This window comes from Ictalurus punctatus, chromosome 17 (assembly GCF_001660625.3).
Source record: "Ictalurus punctatus breed USDA103 chromosome 17, Coco_2.0, whole genome shotgun sequence".
NCBI classification, from domain to species: Eukaryota; Metazoa; Chordata; class Actinopteri; order Siluriformes; family Ictaluridae; genus Ictalurus; species Ictalurus punctatus.
The window spans coordinates 10359109-10386592 of NC_030432.2; the positions used below are offsets into that span (position 1 = coordinate 10359109).

Consider the following 27484-nt stretch of genomic DNA (forward strand, 5'->3'; position numbering starts at 1 on the left):
TAAGGGGTAATATATAGGGTTTGAATTTTGGCTTATATTAAATGTATTGTCCGATATATGCTTGTTTTATATAGGGTATAAAAAATAAGGTCAGTGGAATGGGTGACCTAAAAGCAATTATGTGTATGAATTTGAAGTGGATGTACACACTGGAAATATATAAAATATCATAAGCAAAAGTGTCCAAATACTTATTAATTAATACAATTACTAATTAATTGATACTAAGTAAATGGTATGAACCGACAAAATGATAAGCACTGATGTGAACTACTGGAAATTGAATTATCAGCATGAATTTAATTCAGACTATGTTTTTTTTTTTAAAAAGTGAGGAAAAAAGGCAATTTAGCTTTTTGTGAGAATACCACACTGAGCAAAACCTGATGCATCTACCGTAGTAGTATGGATTATAGGGACGTGGTGGCTCAGTGTTTAAGGCTCTGGGCTACTGATTGAAATGTTGTAAATTCAAATCCCAGCACAGTACATAATTGCTGTTCTGTCTTGAGCAAGACCCTTAATGCTCAATTGCTCAGTTGTATCCTGTCCAAAGTTGCTTTGGATAAAATGCGCCAGCCAAATCAACAAAATGTAAATGACTTCAGTTGGGTAATATGCTGCTGGACTAGTTTGTGAAAGGTGATTTGATATCCAAATGAGCACAAAAAAAAAAAATAAAAAAAAAAATACTGGTGGGTTCCACCAGAGAACACTGCTGTAGACACACCTAGAAAACACCTGCTTAATGACTGGAATGAACTAGATGCTGTTGCACGAGATATGAGAGACATTTTATATTTGTGGTGGACATAAGTGTAGATCCAGTGCCAAACTGGTATTTTATTTTTGGTGACAAGCTTGAATATTTGAAACAGGTTTTATTATTTTTTTTTACTTTTTTTTTTTTTTTTTTTTAAAAAAAAAAAAAGTGCAGGATATAGCTCTGTTTGCATTTAACATTTTTTTTTTGTCAAACATTTAATACATTATATAGATATTTGCAAATGAATGAACATCCATTCAGACAACCAATACTCCACAGTAAAGGATCATATGCAGTAATATAGATGATGCCGATTTCCAGGACTGAACTAGCTGTGTTTTATTTAAATCAGTATCGCTGTCTCCACACTTCCACTTGCTATTAAAACAAAACCAGGTCTGGTCAAGGAAATGTGTTTTTTCCCCCTGGAGCATGTTTCTGAATTAGATTTTTTTTTTTTTTTTTTAGCATGACATTCTTTAAATGAAAATAAATTTTGTATTTTGGCTGTGTTAGGAAAGCTACTAAAACTTGAGTTACACAGCTAGCACCAAAGCTACAATGCACAGAAACATACATAATTACATGAAAATCAAACAAGCCCTTGGATGCTACTTTATTATGAGCCTGAAATACACTTCAACATCACTCCACTAAACTTGGCATCTTCATATAATAAAGAGTTTGCTCAGGCTTGCTGCCTGCTGGAAAAGTGGTGGGGTTTTTTCTCCCCAATTTGGCCAATTCCCCATCCACTGCCAGGTTCTTCCTGTCATACAACGGCTACCAAACGGGGAGGGTGAAGGCTAGCATGTATTTCCTCTGAGACACATGAAGCCAACCAAAAGCATCTTTCCCAACAGGGCAGCACAACACTCAGAGGAAAGCACTATCTGCCCTCTTCCGCATACATGAGCTCACAGACGCACGTAATGAGAGAGTGAGAGAACATCCATCCCACCCAGAATGCACTGCCAATATTAATCCCTAGGCTGCCAGCTAACAGATGGCTGTGGCATTGTCACGTTTCAAATTTATCATCTCCTAGGACAAACACTTTTCTGATGTGCCACTCGGGAGTGTGAGAATGCGAACTTCAACCAAATCATTCCGTAGACAGTCAACTATAAATTACTAGGAAATATTAATTAATTAATAATAACAAAACACCTTTACCATGTTGAATGAAGTAATTGAGACAGGACGCTCCCTTTCATAGTGTGCAGTGTCTGATCTGGCTTTCTTCCAAAAACATGCAGGGTGCTGTGTATTCCCCAGTGCCCTCTGTGAAAACTTCCCCCAGTCAGCACTGTTCAAACTCCAATGCAATACATTTTATACAGGTAATGTAGTCAGGTGTTTAGTAATAAGAGTAAAGTGTAACTTGACAAAGCATTCAACATTCCACAGTCCCTCCGGGGGTTTTCGCAAATTTGCGATCGCAGAAATGAACGCAAAATCAAACAAACTCTGCAATATTCAGAGGAGCTTGCCGTTTTTCAAGATTACCGCAGATTTTCTGCAGGTTTAGGCAAAGACGCGTCATATGACATCATCACGACACGCATTCAGCCCTCTTCAATACACATGCATCGAACACGAGTACAGTTAAAAGCTCTCATTTACCAACAAACATCACTGTGAAAGAGCGTGCGAAACAATTTCATGCAATTGCAATTTCGCCAATTCAAGTCATTTTCTGCCAAAAAAAACAAAACAAACAAACAAACAAACAAATAAAAAAACACACAAAAACTCAAGCGAGCATTTTTGGCCGAAACTATCACAAAAACATTCTCAGTTCCAGGGATTCTGTTTATATGTAATGCACTCTCTGGTATTATAAATCATTTGTAAGTTTATACATCAGTGTATATGTAATTACAGATGCAATAGATGACTAATAAAGACCTTCATTTCTGTTTTAGGAACTATTGCACCACTAAATTAAGACAAGAACAAATACCTTCAGATCTTTCTACAATTTCCAAATCTCCACTGCTCTACACCGTTACGCAACACCATACAGGACCAACCGAGGAATAGAAGTTTTTGAATATTAAGATACGTTTAGAATAAAAGTTTGTAATCTGGGTGAGACTGATGTACTTTTTATGTTGTTTCCCCCTCCCCTCCTTTTTTTCATGTGCACAGACTCGTACAGACTTTGGAAGAAATGAACGTACTCTCAAACAACAAAATGACCAACAGTTTTACAGTCACAAATATCTGACTACATCCTCAGGATGATCAATAGTAACCCTGCCCTGTTATTACAAATCATCACTCAAATGGGAAATTCATCATTATGAAGATCACAGGTGGTTTTTATTGGTTGTGTTGTAATATTCCAATACATTTTCTGTGTAAACAAGGCAAACTTTTCCACTATTTCTGATTCCCTTTATATCATCTGCAATGGGTTGAAATCAGATTTTCAACAGTATAACAACAGGTGAGGTTAACTCACACGTGGAATGTGAGACCTAGAAGAGAGCTAGTGTTGAAATTCAGTTGACTAATATCACAGCAGGGTCTGAAGCAAGCGTATGGGCTGACAAAGCCAGAGCACCACCAACTGAGCGTCCATTAAGGCTAAGGCTGGGACTTTTCTTAGCGCTGGGGTCTTCACTGCAGTAGCACGTGACTGCATGGGTACATTCCAAACCACTCGATGCAGACCAAGGCAACACTCTGCATTTACTATCTATTCTTTTTCTTTCACCATTCACACACACAGACACACATTAAAGTAGACTTCACAATCTGATCTTGTCACTTAAGATAGGAAGAAAAAAAACCTAACAAACCACACATCATTTAAAACAATAGTCCTATAGAATATACCACAATCATATGTTTTGAATGTGACTTGGAAAGTTGTGTTCGAGAATACTGCCTCTGTCAAAAGTAACAAATGCTTCTATGTAAACCTTGTTTAAAGCTTCACCGAGCATCTTTGTAGTTGTGAATTTTAAAACAAGTGGAGAGAGGTGATTAATAAGTATCAGGAATCTTAATTAATCGGGACGATGAGATTGCAGCCATCATGTGCATGGTACATGGTGACTAATTAAATCTGCCTCCATGAAAGTGCTCATCAGTTCACTCCAGCCCTACACTATAAACACACCTAATACAATTGGTCCCCTTGTAGTGGAGCCTCTTCACAAAGCCGGTTGCAGTGATCAGCTCTATTTGCTGGCAGAGGGCTAAAGGTCTTCATCAGTGCAAATCTGAATAGGGCTCTGAAAGGATTACCATGACCAATTAGAACAGGCCAGACGACACACTCGTGTGCATCACCATTGTCTTTCTGTGTTTATGTGTTGCTTCGCTGTTTGACTCTGCAGTGATTACTGTCCTCTCACCCTCTACTTACTCATATTGGCAACCATGTTCTCACTATCAGTTTTAATCAGTCGTTTTGGCTCATCCACTTGCAATGATACACCTACAAGATTATAGCACACTTTGTATATAAATTATTGGCATTTTTAAATGAAACTATATCAGTACTAATATGCAAGGATACAAAAATCAGGAAAAAACAAAAACAAAAGGAAAAACTCTGCATGGAAAGCAATAATAAATCCACTGGTCCATAATGTCCATTCCTCTCATTATGATGAAGGGAAAAAGAAACCAGAAACGCTTAAAATGTAACACAGATTTCCTCATTCTTTCCAAAACAGAACAACCGGGTAATCTTTAATGCAGGGTTCTGCATTGCATGGTGAAGAGAAGTGGCAAACTTCCTAAAGAATTTAAAACACAAGCATGTGTGATGTGATGCGTGTCTGTCCTTCACTTATCCCAGGAAAGTGATGGGTCTCTCTTGTAGAGCCTGGCTTAGCACACAGTTTGTCCTTTGGGAGCTTTGTAGCATTGGGAGTGCAGGTAGAGAACGTCGACAGTTTGCATGTGTGGAGCAATACTTCAGATACACCCCCCCTCCCCAAAACGAACAAACAAAAAACAAACAAATAGGCTTTTTTTTTTATTATTATTATTTCAATCTGTAAAACTAATAGGCTGCTTTCTTGGTTTTGTTTTTTTTTATGCCTATTTTTTAAATCTCTTTTTACCAAGTCAGATAAATAATCAGGTCCTCTGAAGTCTAAAAATCCTTTATAAGAACATGAACATGGTGCCATCAGAAGGCCGCTTTTCCAGCGGAAGAGTTCTGCTTGCATTAATAGATATGCCCTGTCTCTTCACCAGGGCTCATGTGAATAACAGGGCTGTGGGACCTGCTTACATGGGTGACCTTGCAGCTTCAGGATCCAGTCTCTCTCGCTGCACTGTGTGATTAGATGTGAATAAATCCAGGTGAGGATGTGTGAGAATGCAGGTGAGTGTAGGTGTGTGGAAAGAAGACCACAAGGTCCTGTAATTTTAACCCATACAGGAACGTCCCACAGCGTGGCTGTTTGACAGCAGGAAGGACTGCACCACTTCGTCTGTGGTCTGGGGGCTGGTGTTGACGTCCTCTAGGGCGTCGGCCACTGCAAACTGCCTGTCCCTCAAACGGTTCCAGTTAGAGAGGATGTTGTGGTACTCGAACAATTTCTCGTAATTCCCCACAGAGTTGTAAAGCTTGATCAAGCCTCTGTAATCATACTCCAGTCCACTGTAGCCCTCTCCAAACAGCTTCTTACCTATGGAATTATGCAGGAATTAAAAACAAAAACAAATAAGGCTGGACAGCCAAAAACAAACCAACACATCTCGATACTGTATCTCCAAATAGACATTTATTCACTCTCACTAGGTCATAGATGTTAGCTTTATACTAATTATGCGATGCATGTCATAGTGCTAACCATGATTAGATCGTCCTCTGGCTGACAACACAACACAACAGTGTAGTGTCCTGCAGTCATATGGATGGATCCCACTTTTATCTCAACCAATAAATCCTAATATTATGGCCAACTCTGGGTCGAGACTTTGAACTAGCAAGCACATGGTTGCTAAGCAACAATCATGTGAAAAAATAAGTACACCCCATGGAAACTGTTCTCATTTTTGACATATTTGGACAAGCAAACATTTGATCATCTTTGAAACAGTGCCTATTAATAAAGATGTTACAGTCTATCAAATGACATAACACATTTTGTAGTCATTTTCACAATTTAAATTAACATAAAATCAGATCAGTCATTGTATTACATATTACGTCAAAGATCAGACTGGTCTTATTTATATCCCTCTCATATCTAGTGTCTGGTGTTCCCTTTGTTATTAAGGTGTGTGGTGTCATCATGCCAATATCTAAAGAGTTCTATAAGGCCTTCAGAAAAAAAGATTGTGGATGCCTAGGAGTCTGGCAAGGGATTTAAAAAGATCTCCAAATTATTTAAAATACTTCATTCCGCTGTAAGGAAACTCTACAAATGGAACAAAGTTCAAATTTCAAATGTGTCAGCAGACCGTCTGATACAAGACGAAGTCTCCAGAACCCTAAAATTTCATCAGAGGATCTGCTAGTAAGTCTTGTAACTGTTGGTGTCAAAGTGCATACTTCTATAATCAGAAAGAGATTGTACACATTTGACCTGCATGTGAGATGTGCCAGGAAAAAGCCTTTGCAATACTACATTTTGTCAATGAGCATATAGGCAAAGACCAGGCCTTTTGGAATAATGTGCTCTGGACAGATGAATCAAAGATAGAGTTGTTTGGCCACAGTAACAACAGACATGTTTGGCACAGACCAGAGACAACTTCAGGAGAAGTAACTCATACCAACTGTGAAGCACGGTGGTGGAAATGTTATGGTTTGGGGTTACTTTGCTGCCTCAGGGACTGGACAGCTTGCATTCATTGATTCAACTATGAATTCTGCATCAAGAGTGCTTGAAGAAAATGTGAGGCCATCTGTCTGAAAGTTGTAGTTGAACCGAAAGTGGACCTTTCAACAGGATAATGATCCTAAGCACACTAGCAAATCCCCCAAGGAATGACTCAAAAAGTAGAAAAAGAGGGTTATGGAATGGTCTAGTCAAAGCCCAGATTTGAATCCCATGGAAATGTTGTGGGGGGGATTTTGAAACGTGCAGTACATGCAAGAAAACCCTCAAACATCTCGCAACTGAAAGAATAGTGCATGGAAGAGTGGTCAAAAATTCCAGCAAGCCTTCTGGACAATTATGCAAACACACCTACAAGAAGTTATTGCTGCTAAAGGGGGCAATACTAGCTTCTGAGGCCAAGCGTGTACTTACTTTTCCCACAAAACAATCACACATCTATTGTTATTTCTGTTGAATCAATGATAGGCACTGTTTCAAAGATGATCAAATGTTTGCTTGTTCAAATATGTCAAAAGCGCAATCAATTTCCATGGTGTGTACTTATTTTTTCACATGACTGAATATGAACCCATGAGTTAACACTAGGGTACAGTTTATTTGTCATTTTTCAATCCAAATGTAGCTTAATAGATGTAAAATGGTCGACACTGCTCTTCTTTCTTATTTCCCCTCCATTTTCTCCTCAATTTGGAGGCATGCCAATTTCCACCCACTGTCCAGCTCTCCCATACCACATGACAGGAGATGATGAGCTTCCTAGAGACACGCAACGCCAACCAAATCTCTTCAAACTGCTGCCCATATGGTGTCACAGGGCAGCAAAACAGGCTCAGAAAGCACTATCGCCTGTTTTGCATACACTAATTGCATACATGAGAACAAAAATTCCACACCATCCCTTCTACCCAGAGAGCACGACAAATTTTGCTCCCTTTATGGCTGTGGACTCATCGGGATTTAAACCTGCGATCTCCAGATGATCGGTAGAATGCTTTTCTGTTGCGTCACTTGGGGCGGACAATTCTCTTTCGACATGAGCTTTGGTCAGGTGTGTGTATATTTATGTTGGGCTCACCAATGGCGATAGAGCGGAGGTAGAGGCGTTCGGCGTCATCGTACTGGTTCATGTCGTAGTTGTAAAGGGAAGCCAGGTGTCCCACAGACAGAGCCACCTCATAGTCTTCCTGTCCCAGTAACTGCTCTTTGATCTGGATGGCCTTTATGTGCATCTCCTCGGCCTCCTACAATACAACACCGCTTTAAAGGAGTCGGTTCACACTCCACAGACTATATCCCGCTGTACACATCAGATTTACCTTACTCCAATCATGTGACACTATACCACTAAAATATAAATCAACTGGGGCAGCTGTCGATTTACTTTCTTAATTTGGATGAGCCTGACTCAGTGAAAGAAAAAATATAATCTTGTTACCTTGAACTTGCGCATAGACTGGTAGAGACGGCCCAGGTTGCCGTAATGTTTCGCTGTCTGGACGTTAAACTCTCCAAAGGCTTTTTTTGCTAGCTGGAGAGAGGAGAGGTGCAGGTCGTGGGCCTCCTGCAGAAGCCGCTCTTCTGTTTCTTTATTATGGCAGTCTATGGCAATTTCCTCCAGAATGAGTGCTAGTGAAGGATAATTAACACACACAAGCAACAGGAATGAAATTGCTGAAGCCAATGAAGTGAAATAAGTTCTACATTTTCAACACAAAAGGGAAACCAACTGAACCACAAAGAAAGCGCAAAGTTCTTTTTCTTTGAGGTTTTCTCGTTTCTTCTCTGTACAGAGATCCCACTTTGAAGGAGTTATAAAATGTTGTTGAGTGTGGCGCTCACCTTTCACCCTCTTGGAGGAGGCGAGTAGTAAATGATCCTCAGGGAGAATGTGAGTTATGATGTCTATGGCCCGTTCTGCATGAAATCTAAAAAAAAAAAAAAAACCACACGTCTTGAGTAAGAGCACTGAGAAACATTACATATCAACTGGGCACTTTATCTTATTGAATACACTTTTCTGTGAATAAAAATAAAGGCGTCCCCTTTCTGACAGAACAATTTAACCGTGTTAAAGGGTAGAACAGCAAGCAGAGGTCTGTGTTCACGTGTCTGATATCCAAAAACATTCCAAGAGCCATTGAAAAGTCCCAAAGGAATTACGTTGTTTATGACTAACATTGTCATTTTATTCCAAGTATCGTCTGATCTTGTGAACAGCTGTATTTGGCAACAAAAATGGTGAAATTTGTTTGCATGCTTTCTCTTTGTGCTGGGACATCTTTGCTCTTTTGCCTCTGGCCTACCAAATATGTAAACACCTTCCCAGGAGCAGAAATTGTGAGAAAATGAACAATTCCCCCTGACGATTTCCAAAAAATCAGATTGATCAGTCAGTATCTTGTGCCTCTGTCTAGCCAAATAGTAGGTCCAGGAATAGAAAGCATTACTCACAGTGCATTGTCAAATTTTCCAGAGCTGTACTGGTGCACATAAGAGGAGTATGCTAGGTCCTCGTGTGCCGTGGCCACATGGATATTTTTCCCTCCAAACACAGATTGCCGGATATCCAGGGCAGTCTGACAACACACATTTTTAAAAAATCCAACGTGGTTAATGAACAACAAAACAGCTTTCCATAAATGTGTGATGATTCTCACGAAAACAACACTGAACCCACCTGATATATGGCGACAGACTGGCAAATGTTATCCACATTTAGCAGATAAAATCCATAATCCAGCAGCGTATCAGAGTACTTTGGGTGCTTGTGTCCAAAATGCTCCCTGAAAAATGCATTTATAAATCAGTGAAAAAAAATATCCCCGGCAAGATTACTAATGTGGAAAGAAAACAAAACAAAACATTTGGTTAAAGCAGGGGTTGGCAATGTGTGTCATGGAGAAGGGCAAACTACAGTTGCTATTTTCTCAGTGAATGCTCAGAAAAAAAATGTGCTTAGTAAAGATTTTGGGGAAATCTTATTTTATTTTTTTAAATGACGAGCAGTTGTCAAAATCACTAAATGTAAAAGCATTGTACTACTTAAGAGCTGCATACAAAATGTACACATAATGCTTAGTGACAAAGAACACAACATGACCGGTGTTTAGTGGTGTTAATCATGTCTATTCTGCACTGAATAAAACTCCACATGTGCTTTCCTTAAAGCAAGAAAAGCACCAAAAATGAGGCAGACAAAGAAAATCTACTAAGAGGGGGTTTGTCAGAATATGACAAAATATGCAATACTTTTAACATGCATCACTGAAAACCCAGATCCAGAAAGTTGCTAGAAATTTTACAATATATAAATATACATGAATAACTCGAAGACATTTACAATAAATGACCAAACTAATGGACAGACCTAACATAATTAAGTTACACAATACTAGGGCTGAGCAGTAAAAAAAATAAAAAAAATAAAACACCAACAATAATAATCACCTTGATTATACCTCCGAGTAATAATATAAGCAGTATTGTATTACAAGCGGAATGCTTTATTGTGTAGTCTGTCGAATGTATTGCTTGAGACGCAGACCTATCGAACAGAGAGCCTTGTATCAGATAATACAATGTATGGTTACAGCCCTAGTGTTCGCGTGTATGTGTGTGTGAATGAGCAGGAAACACTGTGTGTTATGAAGAACGCATTGCAACAAATACTACTCTAGTTACTATTAAGTTATTGTAAGCAAGTTAAGTTTTATTATTGCTAATAACTTGATGCTTTACCTGGCTATTTCAAATAAACATACTTAACGTAATAAAACGGCATGGAACAGAGGGCGTCAACCCGTTGGTCAGAGATACCTTACCGTGCTAGAAATACTGCATGCTTTATCAGCTGCTCAGCTTTCCTGAACTCCCTTTTAACAACACATGCCTGCAGGAGAAGCATTAGTAACAGAACGAGTCACTGTACAGTCCAGATGAATCTTAAATCTGCTTAAGGATATATTGCTATGCTAGTCCAGACGGTTTTCATTTATAAAATCAAATGTCAAATGATTGTGGAGAACCAAACATGACAACACCACAGTGCTAAAGAAATACCTTAGAGGCTTGTCTCAGGACATCAACCACCACCTTCACTGGCAGGCCAACAGTGATCTCCTTCATGGCCTCTATACACCAGCGGTATGCCTGAAACACCAAGGAGTACATATTCAACATGTAGTATGTTACAGTTTTTCTAAATAAGGATGGGCGATCTGACGATTTTGTATCACGAACGATCTTGAAGACGTCCACGATCTACTTTTCAAGCGAATCGTAACGAACATGACCTTTTATGTCCTCATAATAATGTTAAAACTACAAAAGAATGATTGCCTACTAGATGGATGTGCCGACTGGCCAAATCATATCACGTCTCCATCAGATATCAGATATTTCTCAAAGAAAAGTTATCTGTAAACTTTACCAGGTAACGCTCGGCACTTCCGGGGGTTTTACGACAAATCTTTTCAATCACCTTAAAAAGGATGCATCCGAAGGAACATGCCGTGAGTGTTTCACTTCTATCTAGGCAAGGACATGGTGCTATTCAAAGCTACGGACAATAGAACGATGCATATTTTAGATGCAGGTATGATCTGCCAAATATTTTTCAATACTGCCAAGTATAGCGAATGCCGACCAAGGACTGCTGCACAAATAAAGCACAGCAAATTTTTTTTGCAACGACGAGCGACTTTGTCGTGCATCTGAGTCGCACCCGAATCCAACCATCCATTTTACTGATGACTGGAAGCTAAAGAGTGCATGTCTTTCAAAAAACCTATTAAATATCTAATCCCAGTGCGTAACAGGCAAGGCCGAAAACCTCTGATCCCTCAGACGTCACTGTCTTAAAAACAGTCATGAGTCTGTAATGGATATCCTGACATGGGCTCGGGAATACTTTGGTAAACGTTTGTCACTCAACACCATTCGCCGCTGCATCCACAGATGCAAGCCAAGGCTTTACTGTGCAAAGCAGAAGCCGTACAGCAACACCGTCCAGAAAAGCCAGCGTCTGTCATGGTATGGGGTGTGTCAGTGCCCATGGCAGGGGTAACTCGCACATCTGTGAGGGCACCATTAATGCAGAATGATATGTACACATTTTCTAGCATATGCTGCCATCCTGTGCAGGACAACACCAAACCACATTCTGTCCAGATTACAAGCACATGGTTGCGTAAGCAGAGAGTGCGGGTGCTAGCATGGCCTCCCTGCAGTCCTGACCTGTCTCCAATTGAGAATGTGTGGTGCATCATGAAGTGTAAAATAAGGCAACGAAGGCCCAGTACAGTTACGCAGCTGAAGAAAAGCATAATGGATGAATGGGGGGAAAAAAGAAAAGGCGATGTTACACAGTGGTAAACAGTCGACTGCCCCGACTTTTTGGGAGTGTGTTGCAGTCATCAGATTTGAAATAAGTAGATTTTCCAAAATAAATTAAATTCACAAAGTAAAACATCAAATAATGTGTTCTCAATATTTTCTTAAAGTTTTTTTTTTTTTTTTTTGCATTTTCCACACTGTCTCAACTTTTTCAGAACTGGGGTTGTATTTATTGACTGCTGATTACAACTTCAACATTTAAAATAAAGTTTAACTCAGGTTTTAATGACAACTGATTCTTTAATGCAATATTACATTTTAAATTGTGCAAATAGATAAGTCCATAGGCTTGTTCCGGTCGGGATATTCTCAATAGTACTTCTTAAAATTGAGAAGAAGCTCACAACTCAGATCGTGGCTCATGTCTGTGTGTTACAAAGATCACGACAAGATTTTTTTGGGAAGATCGCCCACACCTATTTCTAAACGTCTAAAAGAGATCAGGCCTGAGTGTTCAGCTCCTTACCTCATCATAGTGGCTTTTGGCAAACAGCAGAGCGCACAGTTCTCCGTAAAGGGCAGCCTTGTTGGCATGGTGACCATGTTTGGCTAACTTGTCCATGTATGACTGGGCCAGTTTGAACGTCTCCTCTCCCAGGTGATATTTGCAGTTGCCATTGCGCACGTGAAGCAACCTGACACAATCCAAACAGGAGGTACAATAATTAAAAAAAAGGACCTGTGACGTGGCTTGGCAAGTTATAAATTATCGCTGAGTAACTAGTCATCAAATATGATTGAGTTTAATTCTGAGCTCCAGCTAAAGTAAGAAGTAACTGACACTGTAAAAATAGTCCTGTGTCAAAATGACAGCTATGTGCTAATATTTTCCTCATCAATGTCTCGACCATACAGCAGAAAGAATACTTAGCCCTCACCTCACACAGCACTCCAGTGCACGATACCAGTGCAGAATCTCATCATGCAACATACACAACTGGAGACACGACAGGAAGACTTTCTCTGCGTCCCCGTACCAACCAGCGTCTGACAGAAAGCCACCTGACAGGAAAACAGAGACTTTACTACCACTTTCTGTCAACAATAATAAATAAATAAAACAAACCAACAGCATAGCTGCTGACCTAAAACGAAGCCAAATTGAATGGCTTTCTCTTTAACGTGAGCGTCTGACTCGGCAATGTATGAGCATCTACGGCTGAAGGAGTTGGCCAGGATTGAAGCCACTTTCACGCCGTGGTCCATTAGTGCCTGGAAACAGTGGTGTAGGAGGTGCCTGAGAGGATACAGGTAAAGAAATCTCAGAGGCAATGCAAGGAACAAAGACCAAGTTCCCAGCAGACAAAAAAAACCCCAACACAATAGGAAGAAAGACAGGAAGTTTCTGAAATATGCCTCAACTTTCATTACTCATTTGCTGTAAATAACAGAAATATTTATCCTGAATTTTTTGGGGGGGCTTGGGAGGAAGGATCTGGAAGAAGAAAGTCAAAATTAAAGTAAAGGAAAAGGAGATTTCTACAAAATAAACATTCAAAATGTTCATCCTGAATGAGTAATAATGAACCATCCAAATCTCATACAGTGAGATGTTCAAACGTTAACTGAAATTAACTCCATACTTGATTCCTATACTATACTGACAAACAGATCTCTGTCCCACTGTCCAGTACCTTTTGTCAGAGGCTCGGAGGACTTTGGCAAAGACCTCAAGCTCACAGAACTCCCCTCCCAGCTGGCAAAGCCGGCCTTGCTGGTAAAGCTGGAAAATACAGAGAAATGCTAGGTTGAGTAACAGTTATTTTCCATGTGGCACAATGCAGACAAGTGACCCTTTCCCCTGGGAATGCAACAACAAAAGCCATTCAGAAATAGATACAATCAGAACGTGCGGTTTGCGCAACATCGGTTCTCGGACAAAACGCTCCAAGAACTTGGACACGGTGTTCGCTGAACCCTGCACTGAAACACAGACACACTGCAGGACACAAATCTGCAATGATGCTGATGTTCTTTTCCTCAAACTGGAAAGAAATCAAAAAAAAAAAAAAATGCCACAATGGAAAAGACATCATACTGTAATATTTAAGGATGCTAAGCAATGCTCTTTTGCAAATTTGCAAAAGCACCAAATTATGAAAAATTAAGTTTGAAGATGTTAATCTCGCATGACAAGTTATATAAAAGCACTGACAACTAGGGCTGGGCGATATAACAAAAATAAATCACTCAAATGAGGACACTTCTACGATACACAATGTGCATCACAATTAGATCTGCAACAACTAATAGATAAAATCGATAATAAGCGATTATGAAAATCGTCGTCAACGAATCTCATTAACGATTAGCTGGTGTGCCCAGGACGTGGCATGTTTACTCATTACATTACTTCTGTTACGAAAACGCGCTTCGGAGTAATGCTGTGGTCACACTAGGCTTGAAACACATGTATTTCAACATGTAGTTCAAGTTGTTTTTATAATCTTTCAATGTTCTGTTGTAAAGTACAGGAGAGTGCCATGCCACAAAAAAAAAAAAAAAAATCTTTTTGCGATCGTCTATTGATCACACGTTTTCATGTGGAATGATTATGCAAGACATAGTTTACCAAATTTAACGTTAATCACGCAGCGTAGCAGGAAAACTCTACGCATGAGCTTGCGTTTCCGGTCTGCTGTTTTCAGACGCGTTTGAATGGGAGTCAGTGGAGCGCTAAAGCCTAGTGTGACCACGGCATTATGCGTTAGGTATATTTAATAGATGGAAACAAAAATAATTTTTTAATTGCTTCAAATACTGTAACATTTTTCTGCTGTAAAACATAATTACACTACTTGTAATGTTCTCTGCTTGATATATCGCATTGCTTGTGTTTTCTCATTTGTAAGTCGCTTTGGATATAAGCGTCTGCTAAATGAATATATGTAGATAATTACATATAAAACTTCAGTGCCCTGACGTATTATGTCATAACCTGTTCCCGCCTATATTTGCAGTTGCGTCCGACAAAAAGATGTTTTTTATATATATATATATATATATATATATATATATATATATATATATATATATATATATATATATATATATATATATATATATATATATATATATATAAATAATTGGACAAACAGTGGCGTTAATTTAAAGTTTTATAAATTTACAAGTTTTATATAAGTGTTTATAATTGTAACACTCAGTTTGTGGATTTTACTTTTAATAAACAAAAAAAAACTGGTACTGAAAGTTTGAGTTTATGTTGTATTATTATGTCTTGAATTTGATTGATAATGTAATGCTGAATGTAATTCTTACTTCTTATTATTGTTAGTAGTATTGGATTTGGATGTGTTTATACCTGTTTAAATAAATTATTAGACTTCATTATATTCTGAAATGTAAAAGATCAAAAGTACCCACAGATCTGTGATGTAAAAATAACTAGGAAACAAATATAACATTGACTACGTTTACAGTAGTAAGCTAATTAATGACCATATTCTGAACAAGACAATATTGTGATTAAGGTGTTTACATTAAGGCTTTTAGAATATTCCTTTCATGTTCCCGTGTTACATGTTAAAGAACATTGCTCGATTTACCCAACATGTCATTACGTCCTCACGCCACGCCGTCCCTCCAGAATTCCACGCATCAACATACAGTTTGTCTTCGTTATGGAACCGTATACAGTTTTGGGTGTTTTTATTTTTCATTTTACAAAAGCTTCAAGTGCAGTTAATCATTTGTCATACTATACGTACTAATAGACGAAATGCATGCATCTCGCCTACTATATAGCAGGTAAGTACGCGATTTCAGACGCAGCTGTGCTCTGTTTGCCGTCAAACAGTTGTGCACTGCCGTGTGTGTACGTGTCCTGAAGTAAAATGCGGTGATAACTCCCACATGATGTTAATAGTGTGATTAAGGTGTGTACATGTCTGTAACGCACTCCGATAATGCGATTAAAATAGGAATACTCCACATGTATTAATTCAATTTGTGTTTACTTCGAGTATGACATTAGTCGGATTAAGGTAAAAAATAATCACTGTTTACATGCTAGTTTCTTAATATCGGATTATTGTTGTCCATGTAAACGTACCGATTGACGTTTTTACAATAGGAGTCAGATTTTATTTCAGATAGTGTCAAACAGAATTGGAAAGACAAATTTAAATCATCTATTTCAATAATCTAAAAGACAAACACGTGGGAATCCTTCCACCACGTCTTTGGATACCATGGCTGGACCAGTGAGTGGAACCCTGACGTGATGTAACTCTTTAATCCTCACGATCAACATCTTTTTATCATGATAACCATCTGTTATATGAAATTACATTACTGAAGTCTCACGTGATTTAACCTTTTAATATTATTCATCTGGATTGTCGATCTATACTGTCAGAGTTCCCCCTTACACTGCTGATGAAACTGACCATCTGTTGATGCATGAATATAACTGAATGGTTTAACTGTCACATTATTCAGTGTATTCACATTATTAAATGTATTTAGAATATTCATATTGAGAAGCACAACATGAACACTCCCAGAAATTCAACACGTCAATGCCTCCACGTCAACATAATGACAACATGAGACAGTTATTAGATAACTGTCTAATAACTGATAATTATATTTGATAACTATAATATATTTTATATAATATAATATAATTATATAATATAATATATTTTATAATTATATTTGATAACTAAACCTTATAAAACACCCGAACAGTAGTGAGAGTAAGTCATTATCCTGTCCGGGACAGATGCATTAACACCAGCCCGCTAAGTGAATTAATCACCCTGACTAGCTAGCTAACGTTACTGATATTTACACACACAGTTCTCTACCACCTCACACTTCCTAGCTGGGACAGTAGAACACTAAACACCTCTATTTGATAAACTGACACGTTTTCACCCAAAGCTATGCACTTGCTGGTTAGTTAGACGCGCTACCTTTTTTCAAACGGAGACCTACAAAATTGCTTTAAAATAATAAAACTTCCAGACTCGCTAGTTTAACGCTAGCTAATCTTTCCAGCCAAGTAAACGTTACACAAGCTCCCACGCTAACCGCTTAGCCAGTCAAAAGCTCTTCTACATGCACCTCGTTATAACGACTGTTCTTTACCTTGTAGTAGACGTCAAACTGGATATTTTCAGGAAGTGAGCGTATGTCCCGTCGCGACCGAGTGTAATTATCCACTACGGCTGATATAGCGGTGTTGTACAGGGTCTCAGGGATCCACTCCAGCTCCACAGCGGCCATGTTGTTTTCCTTCTCCAAATATCCAGCAACAGCCTCCCTCCCACCCCCTTTCTACTTTCTCTCCCTTCGCTACCCTGTGAAGGTAAAACGCTTTTCTCCGTCACTCCTCATACACTCCAATCAGCTAAAAAACCCCAAAGCGACCGAAACGGATCGCTGTCGTCTGGGTTATAAACGCAAACCCGGTCATAATCGCATATTTCAAATCTGGTCCTCGAAATCCCCCCTCTCTCTTTACCGACGACGTTTGTCGAATGCGACGTCATGACGTAATTACGTACAAGCCGTTAACGTGAGGATTCGCGCAAGCCACGCCCATCAAACAGTATTAGTAAATTCAGCATGGTCTAATTAATAAAACTGACCGAGCGATCATGGGACAATGACTAATCCTCTCTAATCCCAATCGAGCAGCCTATATATATGCGTTAGAGATATCCATCTGAATGTGATATTCAGCAGAGATATATAAGCAGGAGGTGTGGCTTTTGTCCTAACTTCCCTATTGAAAGTAATAAAGTTTCCCAGTATTTCTACTGGATGCATCTGATCACAGGACCATCATTTCTGTTTGTGCCAAAGAAAATGGCTGGTGCATGTTTCAGTATGTTCATATCAGGCTGTAGCTGAATGAATAGTAATCATGACTGGGTGACCAATACAGAAAGGACACTTGTAGTACAGTTTTTAAAGGGAGACATTTAATCAGAAAGGTCTGATTTAAGAGACAAAAGCAGTCATTACAGACACTTATCTTTTCGATTTGGTCTTTTCCTTTCGGTCATTTTACATTTGCTGCCTTCTGTCTTATGATTTGCTTACTGATGTGACATTACACGAAAATTTTCACTCAGCATTGCTCTAGATGAATATAAAGACAATAAACAACAACAACAACTAATAACAAGAATGTAAGGGCTGTATATAAATTAAATATGTAAGTGCTTTATTTACTTACATATATCTTACTTAAATATATCTCCATCCATACCACATATACACTCTTAGCATATCCCAGGGAGCTTCAGGTACAGCACAAGGCAGGGTACACAGGATGCCAATACATCACTGGGCACAATCACATACACATTCACACACTATGGATACTCTGAACATGCCAATCAGCCTACCATGCATGTCTTTGGACTGGGCGAGGAAACCCCCACAGCATGGGGAGTCCATGCAAACAGAAGGAGGAATCGAACCCCCAACTCTGGCAGTGTGAGGCGAACAGTCTAACCACTACGCCATTGCACACTGAGTCTATTACTGGCCATAATAGGAAGAAATGTGCATCATACAGTTGTACGTGCAAGTTATACAGGCAGCATGGGTTATTAATGTAAAAGATACTGTAGTTATATTACAGTCAGAGGTGTAATAGTGCCATAGGAAAGTGGAAGAGCAGCATTTCTGCTGACAGTGACAGACATCAGTCCACTGCTGCCATTTAAAAATAAAGTGTATTATATTTTAAATGATGATATACAGCATTCTACCTGCCTGGGCAAAAGAAGGGACAAGCCCAAAGTGGCAAAATATATAGATTTTAATGGTTTTAACAACAAATTATTGGTCAGAAAATGAGCAAGAAATAAACAAATGCACTCCTGAGTCCGTTTGCTCATTTACATTTGCTGCAGCGAACTGTTTGGGGAGAAGATAGAAACAGGGAGATTCACTTATATAGTCTTCTTGTATCCAAAATCATGATAATGATTAAAATGCTTTATATAAAATTCAAACTAACACATGTCTGTGTTTACACAATTAAAATAAACCCACAAGGCTTTTTTTTTTTTTTTTTTTTTTTTTTTTTTAACATTTAAAGAAATCAAAGGGAAAACTATCCCATATACTACATTATTTATCTATTTCTTAAATTCTCACTAATTTCCTGACCAATGATTTGTTGTTGGGCACACAAGGGCTTAATGGCTATCATGTTCATCTCACATCTACAGGGCCGTGGGTTCGATTCCTGCCGTGTGTGTGTGCGGAGTTTGCATGTTCTCCCCGTGCTGCAGGGGTTTCCTCTGGGTACTCCGGTTTCCTCCCTCAGTCCAAAGACATGCATGTTAGGCTGATTGTGTCCAAAGTGTAAATGTGTCCTGCGATGGATCGGCACCCCGTCCAGGATGTCCCCCGATGCTCCCTGGGATAGGCTCCAGGTTCCCTGCGACCTTGAAGGATAAGCGGTATAGAAAATGGATTCATGTATGTATGATTTGTTGTTAAGACCATTCAAAGCTTAATATGTTTTGCCATTTAATTTTATTTGCCCAGGAGTATAGTTATTAAACTATAAAGAGTAGAGTAGAACATACTCTTAAGAGTTTGCCCTTTTCTCTATTGTTGTCGTTTTATAATTTGACCAGCAGATGTCGCCACATCGACGAGTTATTGTAAGACCACTAGCAGACCCTCCGCCTTCATCTCATCACACATTTCCCACAACAGCCGCGTTTTCCAATGCAGTGCTGCGCCCTTCTGCGGATACACACTCACACACTCTGTCTCTCTCTCACACACACACACACACACCGCTCCTCGGATAACGGTGAGTCCTGCGCACTTTTACTCATATTCTATGTACTTTGGGTTGAGTTAATGGGAACGCGCCCAGTGTTCATGATAAATCCCGGTGTAGTGACTGTGTGTTTTGGACACAGCAGCTGTGGGGAAGAAAGGAGCCTGGCAGTTAGTCGCACGAGCCGCCGCCACCGCTGCTGTTGTTAGCCTGCTAGCTAACTGCAAAAAGAGATTAAAAACAGGATTTTTCTTCATAATTCCTGCAGTATCCGTTCTGTACAGACGTTACATAATACAGTGTGGGAAAATTCTGGTTGGCTGTTGCTAGCTGAGGAGCTAATAACGTGACTTAGCCTTAATTGTCAACTTCATTCTCCTGGTCAAAGACCATTCATATTGAGCTCAGAGACCAGTCAGCTGAATATCTGCTCATTTCTGTCTGTTTAATGGGATATAACTCCATACTGAAACGCTGTGTTGGTCAGATAGGCGTTGAGGCGTTTTAAACCGTCATTATGTGTGAGGAATACAGGTATAAAGCTGTGTGAGAGGTTGGAGTGCAGATATAGGTGTTAATGTGAGGGTGGTGTGTTGGTCAGGGGCCTGGATGTGTGTGTGTGTGTGTGTGTGTGTTATAGCAGGACGAGGCATAATGCTGTCAGTGAGGATGCTGAGCTGTCTGGTAATCATACATTTCACAATAATGATTTTTTTTCCAGAAATATTTATTTATTATTTTATAGCTGTGGCTCTGTGTTTGTGTAGCATAACTAGATGTAAACTGTTATAGTCACATTACATTAAAATCCCTGTCTGATAACTGTAGCTGCTAAACCGGGTTGCGTGTAATAAATCAGCTTTAGGTCCAAAAAGTCTTGTACGGTCGAAACCGAACCTTCTGATGATCCAGTAGAGCGTAAACTATATAAAGCAACATCACGTGATGTGTTAAGGAACACTACTCTCTGTACGACTCGCGTCTTTACGACTAACACGTGATCTAAAACGATTTATTCTGTAACATTTTGATGGGTTTTCACTTTGCTGAACGGTTTCCCAAATTACCCACAATGCCATTTTCCTACTTGGTGATAGGAGTGCCAGTGGGATTTATCCCTCGCTTCATCTTTACCTAAAGAGAGAGAGAGAGAGAGAGAGACACACACGGCAGAGCTTTAGTCTGTAGTCTTAGTCATCTCTTGTCCCGAGGGTCAAAAATGTCTGCCTTCACTAAACCCCTAAAACAAAGCACCTATATTGCATTTTAAACCCCAAATCTATTTTTCATGAAGAAACAACCTGTAGTTTATCACAAACTTTGTTAATATCTGGGTTTCCCCTCTTCACGCTGCTGAAAAACTACATTTAATCCGAGCACACGACTCCATTTCTCTGCTGGTAAACAGAGCGGCGGGGTGTTTCAGACCTTTAAGACAACACGAAGGTTAACCCAAGGTCCAGCTGTCTCGCCTCCTCACCTGCTCAAAAAGATAGTCATGCTTGTCATCCCGTAGATCTCCGAGTCTGTGCTGTAACGGCGTCTTGTTTCTGCGTTTAATTCTGGATATTTGAATCCGATGTTTACTGTTTGCACCACTACTTCTGGATTTATTATTAATCTGACACTGAAGTGATGAGTGGGAGAAGAAGCTAGTTCTTTGTTTTATTTATGTATGTATGTATGTATGTATGTATTTATTTATTTATTTATTTAAGGAGCAAACAGCAAAACCTTCCCGTCATCCTGCGTGTTTGAGATTGTTGAGATGTTTTCTCTTAAGCAATGTAGCAGACAATGAATAACTTAACCAGGAATAATGAAAACCTAGAAATGAATGCCAGAATTACTACGCACATCACAAATATTTCACTATTAACATATTTCATTGGTTTTAATTCCTTTAAAGAAACCGTTTTCCGAAACAGTTCCTTCTTCAATATGTGTAAATGTCTTGCATTTTTAACGAGCGTTCACACACACACGGGGATTTTATCGCTGCAAGTCGCCTGTCGCTGTACTATGAAGTACCTGTAGGCGTTCCTACTTCTGGTTGCCATAGTAATATGGGCGGCTGTGGCTCAGGTGGTAGAGCGGGTTGTCCACTAATATGAGGGTTGGCGGTTCGATTCCTGGCCCACGTGACTCCAAATACTGAAGAGTCCTTGGGCAAGAAACTGAACCCCAAGTTGCTCCCGATGGCAAGTTAACGCCTTGCATGGCAGCTCTGCTACCATTGGTGTGTGTATGTGAATGAAACACCATGTAAAGCGCGTTGGAACCGCTAAGGTTAAAAAGGTGCTGTATAAGTGCAGACCATAATATGTATCAGTGGGTAGTGTAACTAGCATTCCACCTTTGACAACAAACCTGTTTTCTTGCCCCTCAAATGAAACGTTCTGGAGGGACAGCGTTCATTCGTAAAATTCGCCAGTGTTTATATGTATTGTATCCTACAAGATGAAGGAGAAGCAGTGTGTGATCTTTGTTGTTGCGGCTGTCTGTCTGCCCGGAAGCACAAGCGCCAGACTGTCTGTGTCCAGGAAACCATTCGGACGCGCAGGCAGCATGGCGGTTCACGGATCACGTGCACTCTACTGTCTTCTTCTCCTGTTGGTAGTCGCTGCAGCAAGTCACTCTAAATTTGCGTGAAGTTAAACTTTTCTCAAGTTTGTCGCATCACTGGACACGCCCATATCTAATTGCCAGTGGTTGTTGACGCTCCTCTCGCCGGAAGTCGCCAGCTCTCATTGAAAAGGCACGATCTCCGGTCGCTTTGTCGCTGCGAGTTACTGTGTGTTTGTGAAGGTACCGTTATGTTGGTGCAGAGGTCATTTTGCTGGCATGGTTTGGGTCCATTTGTTCCCTAAGTGGAAGGGTTACTGTAAATCAGTACAAAGATATTCTGACCTTTATCCTATGATGAAACATTTCTGATGGGAATGGTCTATTCCAGGATAACAATTTCACCATCCACAGAGCTAGAGGGCTTCATTGAAATGTTTGATAATTACGACAGCGATACCCTTTAAAGTCACCAGCTCTGAACTCAGTCGAACACCTATGGGAGGTTTTAGAGCGACATGATTGACGGCGCATCACCAAAACACCAATTGAGGGAATAACTTTTGGAAGAATAGTTTTCAACAGTCTTGCATACTGTTATGCTGAGACCCATTGAAGCCACTCTGGTGGCTTTTTACATGCGTTTACCATCATTAAAATGCCATGTTTTGATACTCCACACTAGCATTAATCTAAGGTATGCAGTAAATAAACAAATACAGAAAGTTACAGGTAGACTGAAAGAATCTGGCAACCCTGCCATTCGCTGAACTACAGCTCTGTAGGTTGAAAATGTAAACGTGTATATTAACAGTTATCATGCAGTGAAAGAAAATAACCACACGATCGTAGTGATAATGTAAAGCATGCTACACTGGACACATGCTTCTTTGTGTCTCAGGTGTTTAAATTGAATTTCAGTACTGGTCAGAGTTTAATAGCACTAAAGTTAGCCAGCTCTACCACAAATACAAGTGCTGAAAGGAGAAACGCCTGTAGTGTTGTTACTGGTTTAATAGGATTATAATGTTTAGGTGCTGTAAATGAAGGGATTTTGTAGGAGTTAGTAACACAGGAACAACACGTCTTCATATAAAAATGGCCTCATTTTGCGTTTGCATTTGTACCGGAATGACTTCCTGTGTCTGGAGGAGGAATTTCCCCCCCTTGTTAATGGGCCTTGTTTGGATATTGGGGTCTCCTGCTGGTGGGAAACTGAGAATGTAAAAGCTGTTTTTTTAGAGCCCTGTGGATTTCATAAGTCCCCCTTAAGCCATTAGTGTTGAACTCCTGATGTTATTATTAGCCTGTTAATATTGTTGCTATAGATGTAGCATGTTTATTGCATTAAGCTCATGGAGGGAGGGAAGGTCTCAGTCACTGTGATGGATTTCTGTCATAGTTGGAGACCGTTATTGAGACACTTGCCCCTTTGTGGATTTCTAGTCAAATATTTTCCTGTAATTTGTGGAACATTCACAGCCTCACTTCCAAACACTTCTCAGTGTGTAGGGTCATTGAAAGTTCAAATGCAAACGTGAATGTGGCCACTAGGAGAGCAGGAGCTGTAAGTGTTTGCTAGTTTCTTCCTGGTCGTTATGTTATTTATGGGAAGCGCAATCATACTCTACGATTTCAGCGCCGCGTACAAGCAGAGCTGATATTTGATCCGCTCACGGTGTACGGTCTGACTGGCATGCTACAGTGTGGGTCCTCACGGTACGTGCAACACGAACCCCCTACGAATAATGAAAAGAATGAATGTGTAGTGTGTTCTGATCGCCATGAGATACCGTTACTCACACTGAGCTCGGGTTATACGGACAATGACGAGGAAACGTCACGAAGAGAGTTTTGTTGTTGCCACGTTTTTCCATTACGACACACACTCTTTGTTCCAGGCTATTGATGGCGTTCTTGTTGTTGCTACACGCAGACACGTGGCGAGTTCGCTGAAAACTTCCCTCTGCATCACTGCTCATTGCAATACAGCTCACCAGTATTTCTGACCTGAAGTTGACTGTAACCGCCTTCTTTCAGGAGACTACCCGGGTATAATCTCTTACTTTGTTGTTGTTTTTTTTTTTCTTTCTTCAGGCTCCATGAATTAAGGCATTCTGGACTTGCATTAGCCACCCTGCCTCTGTATGGAAAAAAGCCTCACATTTGAAGATAGAAGGGCCACAGGTGTGGGACTTTGCCGTTGTAAGAGCTGAATCATGTTCAACCTGATCAAAAAGGACAAAGAGAAGGATGCAGGGCGGAAGAAGGACAAGAAAGACAAGCGGGAGCGGATGTCTGCCGCGGAGCTGCGCAGCCTCGATGAGATGAGTATGAGAAGGGGCTTCTTCAATCTGAACCGCAGCTCAAAGCGGGACTCGCGCAGCAAGCTGGAAATCTCGAACCCCATCCCTATCAAGGTGGCCAGCAGCATGGAGCTCAGTCTGAACGACATTGAGTCGGACGGGCTCAGTAACCGCAGCAGTGTGGTGCTCGACTCGGAGCAGCTCAGTGCTGCGAGCTCAAGCGATGATCTGAAGGGCGACTACGGCAGTTCTGTGCGGGAGCGGGCGGCCAGGTTTGGCCCTCTGGCATCGCCCAGCTCGCAAATGAGCCAAATTATGAAGCGCTTCTCTTTCTCGCAACGGAGCAAAGAGGAGAGCGCTTCGGAAGGATCCACTCCGTCCGGCCAGAACTCGGCCGCGCCGTCGCCTCAGGTGGAGAACAAGCTGCTGGCCCCCGAGCGAAAGCAGAGCCTCCAGCAGCAGACTGCAGATGGCAAGAAAGTTCGCATCCCAGAGATGGTGGAGAAGACTTTCCCCGCCAGTCTGCGTCTTCCAGCTGTAGTTCCTCCACCGACGCCTGAGATCCGCGAGCTGGAGCTGCAGCGGCGTAACACAGGTGACTTTGGCTTTTCCCTTCGTCGTACCACCATGCTGGACCGGGCGGCGGATGGGAGCGTGTACCGGCGAGTGGTGCATTTTGCTGAGCCTGGTGCTGGGACTAAGGACCTAGCGCTGGGGTTGGTGCCAGGAGACCGGCTGGTGGAGATTAACGGCCGAAATGTGGAGAGCAAGAGCAGGGACGAGATTGTGGAGATGATCAGGCAGTCGGGTGATGCGGTTCGTCTGAAGGTGCAGCCCATTCTGGAGCTGAGCGAATTGAGTCGCTGTTGGCTCAGGAACACGGACGAGTTGCGCCGCGATGCCTTAGACGTAAGCCCTTTGTTCTTGCTCTCTCTCTCGCTCTCTCTCGCTCTCTCTCGCTCTCTCTCGCTCTTGCGCCCCCCCCCCCCCCCCCCCCCCCCCCCTCTCTCTGTTCACCTGCTGTCAGAGGTGTCATTAACCAATACTGGAAAACTCTCACCCACTTTTTTTTTTTTTTTAATCATGTGTCATCCTGTACACAGTATTGTATTCGCATTGCTTTATTTTCAGGGTGAATGATCGTATTACAGGACTGGTGTTCTACAATCTAATGATTTTTCTTTTCAGCTCACTTTCACGTTTCTGTAGGAATAACGGGTTGCAATGACTTAAGGCTAAACATTTATGTTCGTAGCTCACCTTGTCTCAACCCAAACTCAAGGTTTAATTAAGTGGTGTCTTTGGGGTGTGTTTCCTTGGGTGTAACTCCACACCTACAGGCATGTGGCACAGATCTCAACATCGAATCTTTTCATTCTCTGCAAAATGTGTGTGCCTGTGTGTGGGAGTAGGAAATACCATGTTCAAATGGATTTTAACACAAGACCATTTTTTCCCCTGTTTGTTTCAGTTGCTAAATGCTTGGCATAAGATTAAGTAACTTTACATAATTGCATTCACATGAGTAGTATTTTTTCGCCTGTTATTCACTCAGAATAGGCGGAGCTAATTTTGTTACACATGATGAGTCTCTATGCCAGTTTAAGGCTTGGTCTGGTAAAGCTAGTCTGGTAAAAGGAGAGGTATGATAGAGTATTACTTTGGGTTTATGTCGAAAGTAGGCATAGATGATTGAGCTGAAAGGGATATTTTTCACAATATATTTTCCAGATAATATTTAAGACATTTCAAAACAATCAGTACCAACCACGTACTCACCTGCTATGTAGTAGGAGAAATATATGTGTCTCGGCTACTTTATAGTAGGTAAGCATGTGGTTTCGGACCTTCAAGCAGTCGTCTATTAGCACGTATAGCACGACAAATGATAAACTGCACTTGAAGCTTTCGTAAAATTAAAAATGAAAATACCCAAAGCTGTATACGGTACCATAACGAAGACGAACTGTATGTTGATATGTGAAATTCTGGAGGGACGTCGGACGGCGTGGCACGGTGACGTAATGACGTGTGCTGTTAATCGATCTATGTTCTATAACATGTAAATGGGAACATGAAAGGAGTATTCTAAAAGCAACTCGTGTAAACACCTTAATCACAATATTGTCTTACTCAGAATAAGCTCAATAATTAGCTTACTACTGTCCATGTAAACGTAGTCATTTTTTAGGGTTGTTTACAATCTTCCAGAAAAACAGTTAAACTATGATATTAATAATAGTTCTGTAAAAAGTCTTAAGATTGATCACAGAAAAGGAGTTTTAAACATATCCTTGATTCATTCTACTTCAGTAACCGTTTTATCCTGATCAGAGTCTCAGTGGATCCAGACGTGTCGCGCTATCGAAGGAACACTGGGCGGGAGGCAGGAATACACTCTGGATGGGATGCAAGTCCATAAATAACCTGCTACAACATCTAGTTTTTCTTTTATACAGCAAGTAACAGTGGAGCCTGTCAGTGTTATACACTCAAAAGCCACTTTAACACCTGTACACCTGCTTGTTCATGCAGTTATGACTTGAACACTGGAAAAAGACTAAGTGACATTTTTTTCATCTTCAACAATCCAGTTTCAATGAGGCTGTGCCCATCTGTGCCTGTCTCTTCCTGTTCTTGGTTGACAAGAGTGGAATCAAAATTGGATTCTTGTAGCCATGTGCCTCAAGGTTCGAAGTGTTGTTTATTCTGAGATGCTTTTCTGCTCACCGCAGTTGTAAAGAGTGGTTATTTGTAGTGCTGGGTATCGTGACCAATTTGGCGATTCGTTATTTATTCAATTTCGATTCAATTCAATATCGATTAGGTATCAATATTTTATTTAAAA

General features: G+C 40.5%; 2 protein-coding genes across 5 annotated transcripts in view; one reads left to right on the forward strand and one right to left on the reverse strand.

Annotated features, from left to right (window-relative positions):
- Window positions 1-3069: 3069 nt before the first annotated feature.
- Window positions 3070-17498, reverse strand: appbp2 (amyloid beta precursor protein (cytoplasmic tail) binding protein 2). Its single transcript, XM_017490639.3, has 13 exons — window positions 17098-17498; window positions 13617-13705; window positions 13068-13219; window positions 12861-12984; window positions 12449-12617; window positions 10648-10737; window positions 10410-10477; window positions 9266-9371; window positions 9040-9164; window positions 8428-8513; window positions 8024-8214; window positions 7664-7829; window positions 3070-5427 (listed from the first exon to the last, which is right to left on the reverse strand). Exons 1-13 carry the CDS (start codon window positions 17233-17235, stop codon window positions 5165-5167), a joined length of 1767 nt encoding a protein of 588 aa, XP_017346128.1. The 5' UTR covers window positions 17236-17498; the 3' UTR covers window positions 3070-5164.
- Window positions 17499-19663: 2165 nt separating this feature from the next.
- Window positions 19664-27484, forward strand: part of myo18ab (myosin XVIIIA b) — a 112824-nt gene continuing 105003 nt past the window's right edge. For all 4 annotated transcript variants that reach the window (XM_017490631.3, XM_053687549.1, XM_017490633.3 and 1 more), the window contains exons 1-2: window positions 19664-19795; window positions 24428-25545. In XM_017490631.3, coding sequence (XP_017346120.1) covers window positions 24550-25545 — 996 coding nt within the window. In that variant the 5' untranslated portion in view covers window positions 19664-19795; window positions 24428-24549. The remainder of the gene's footprint in view (window positions 19796-24427; window positions 25546-27484) is intronic.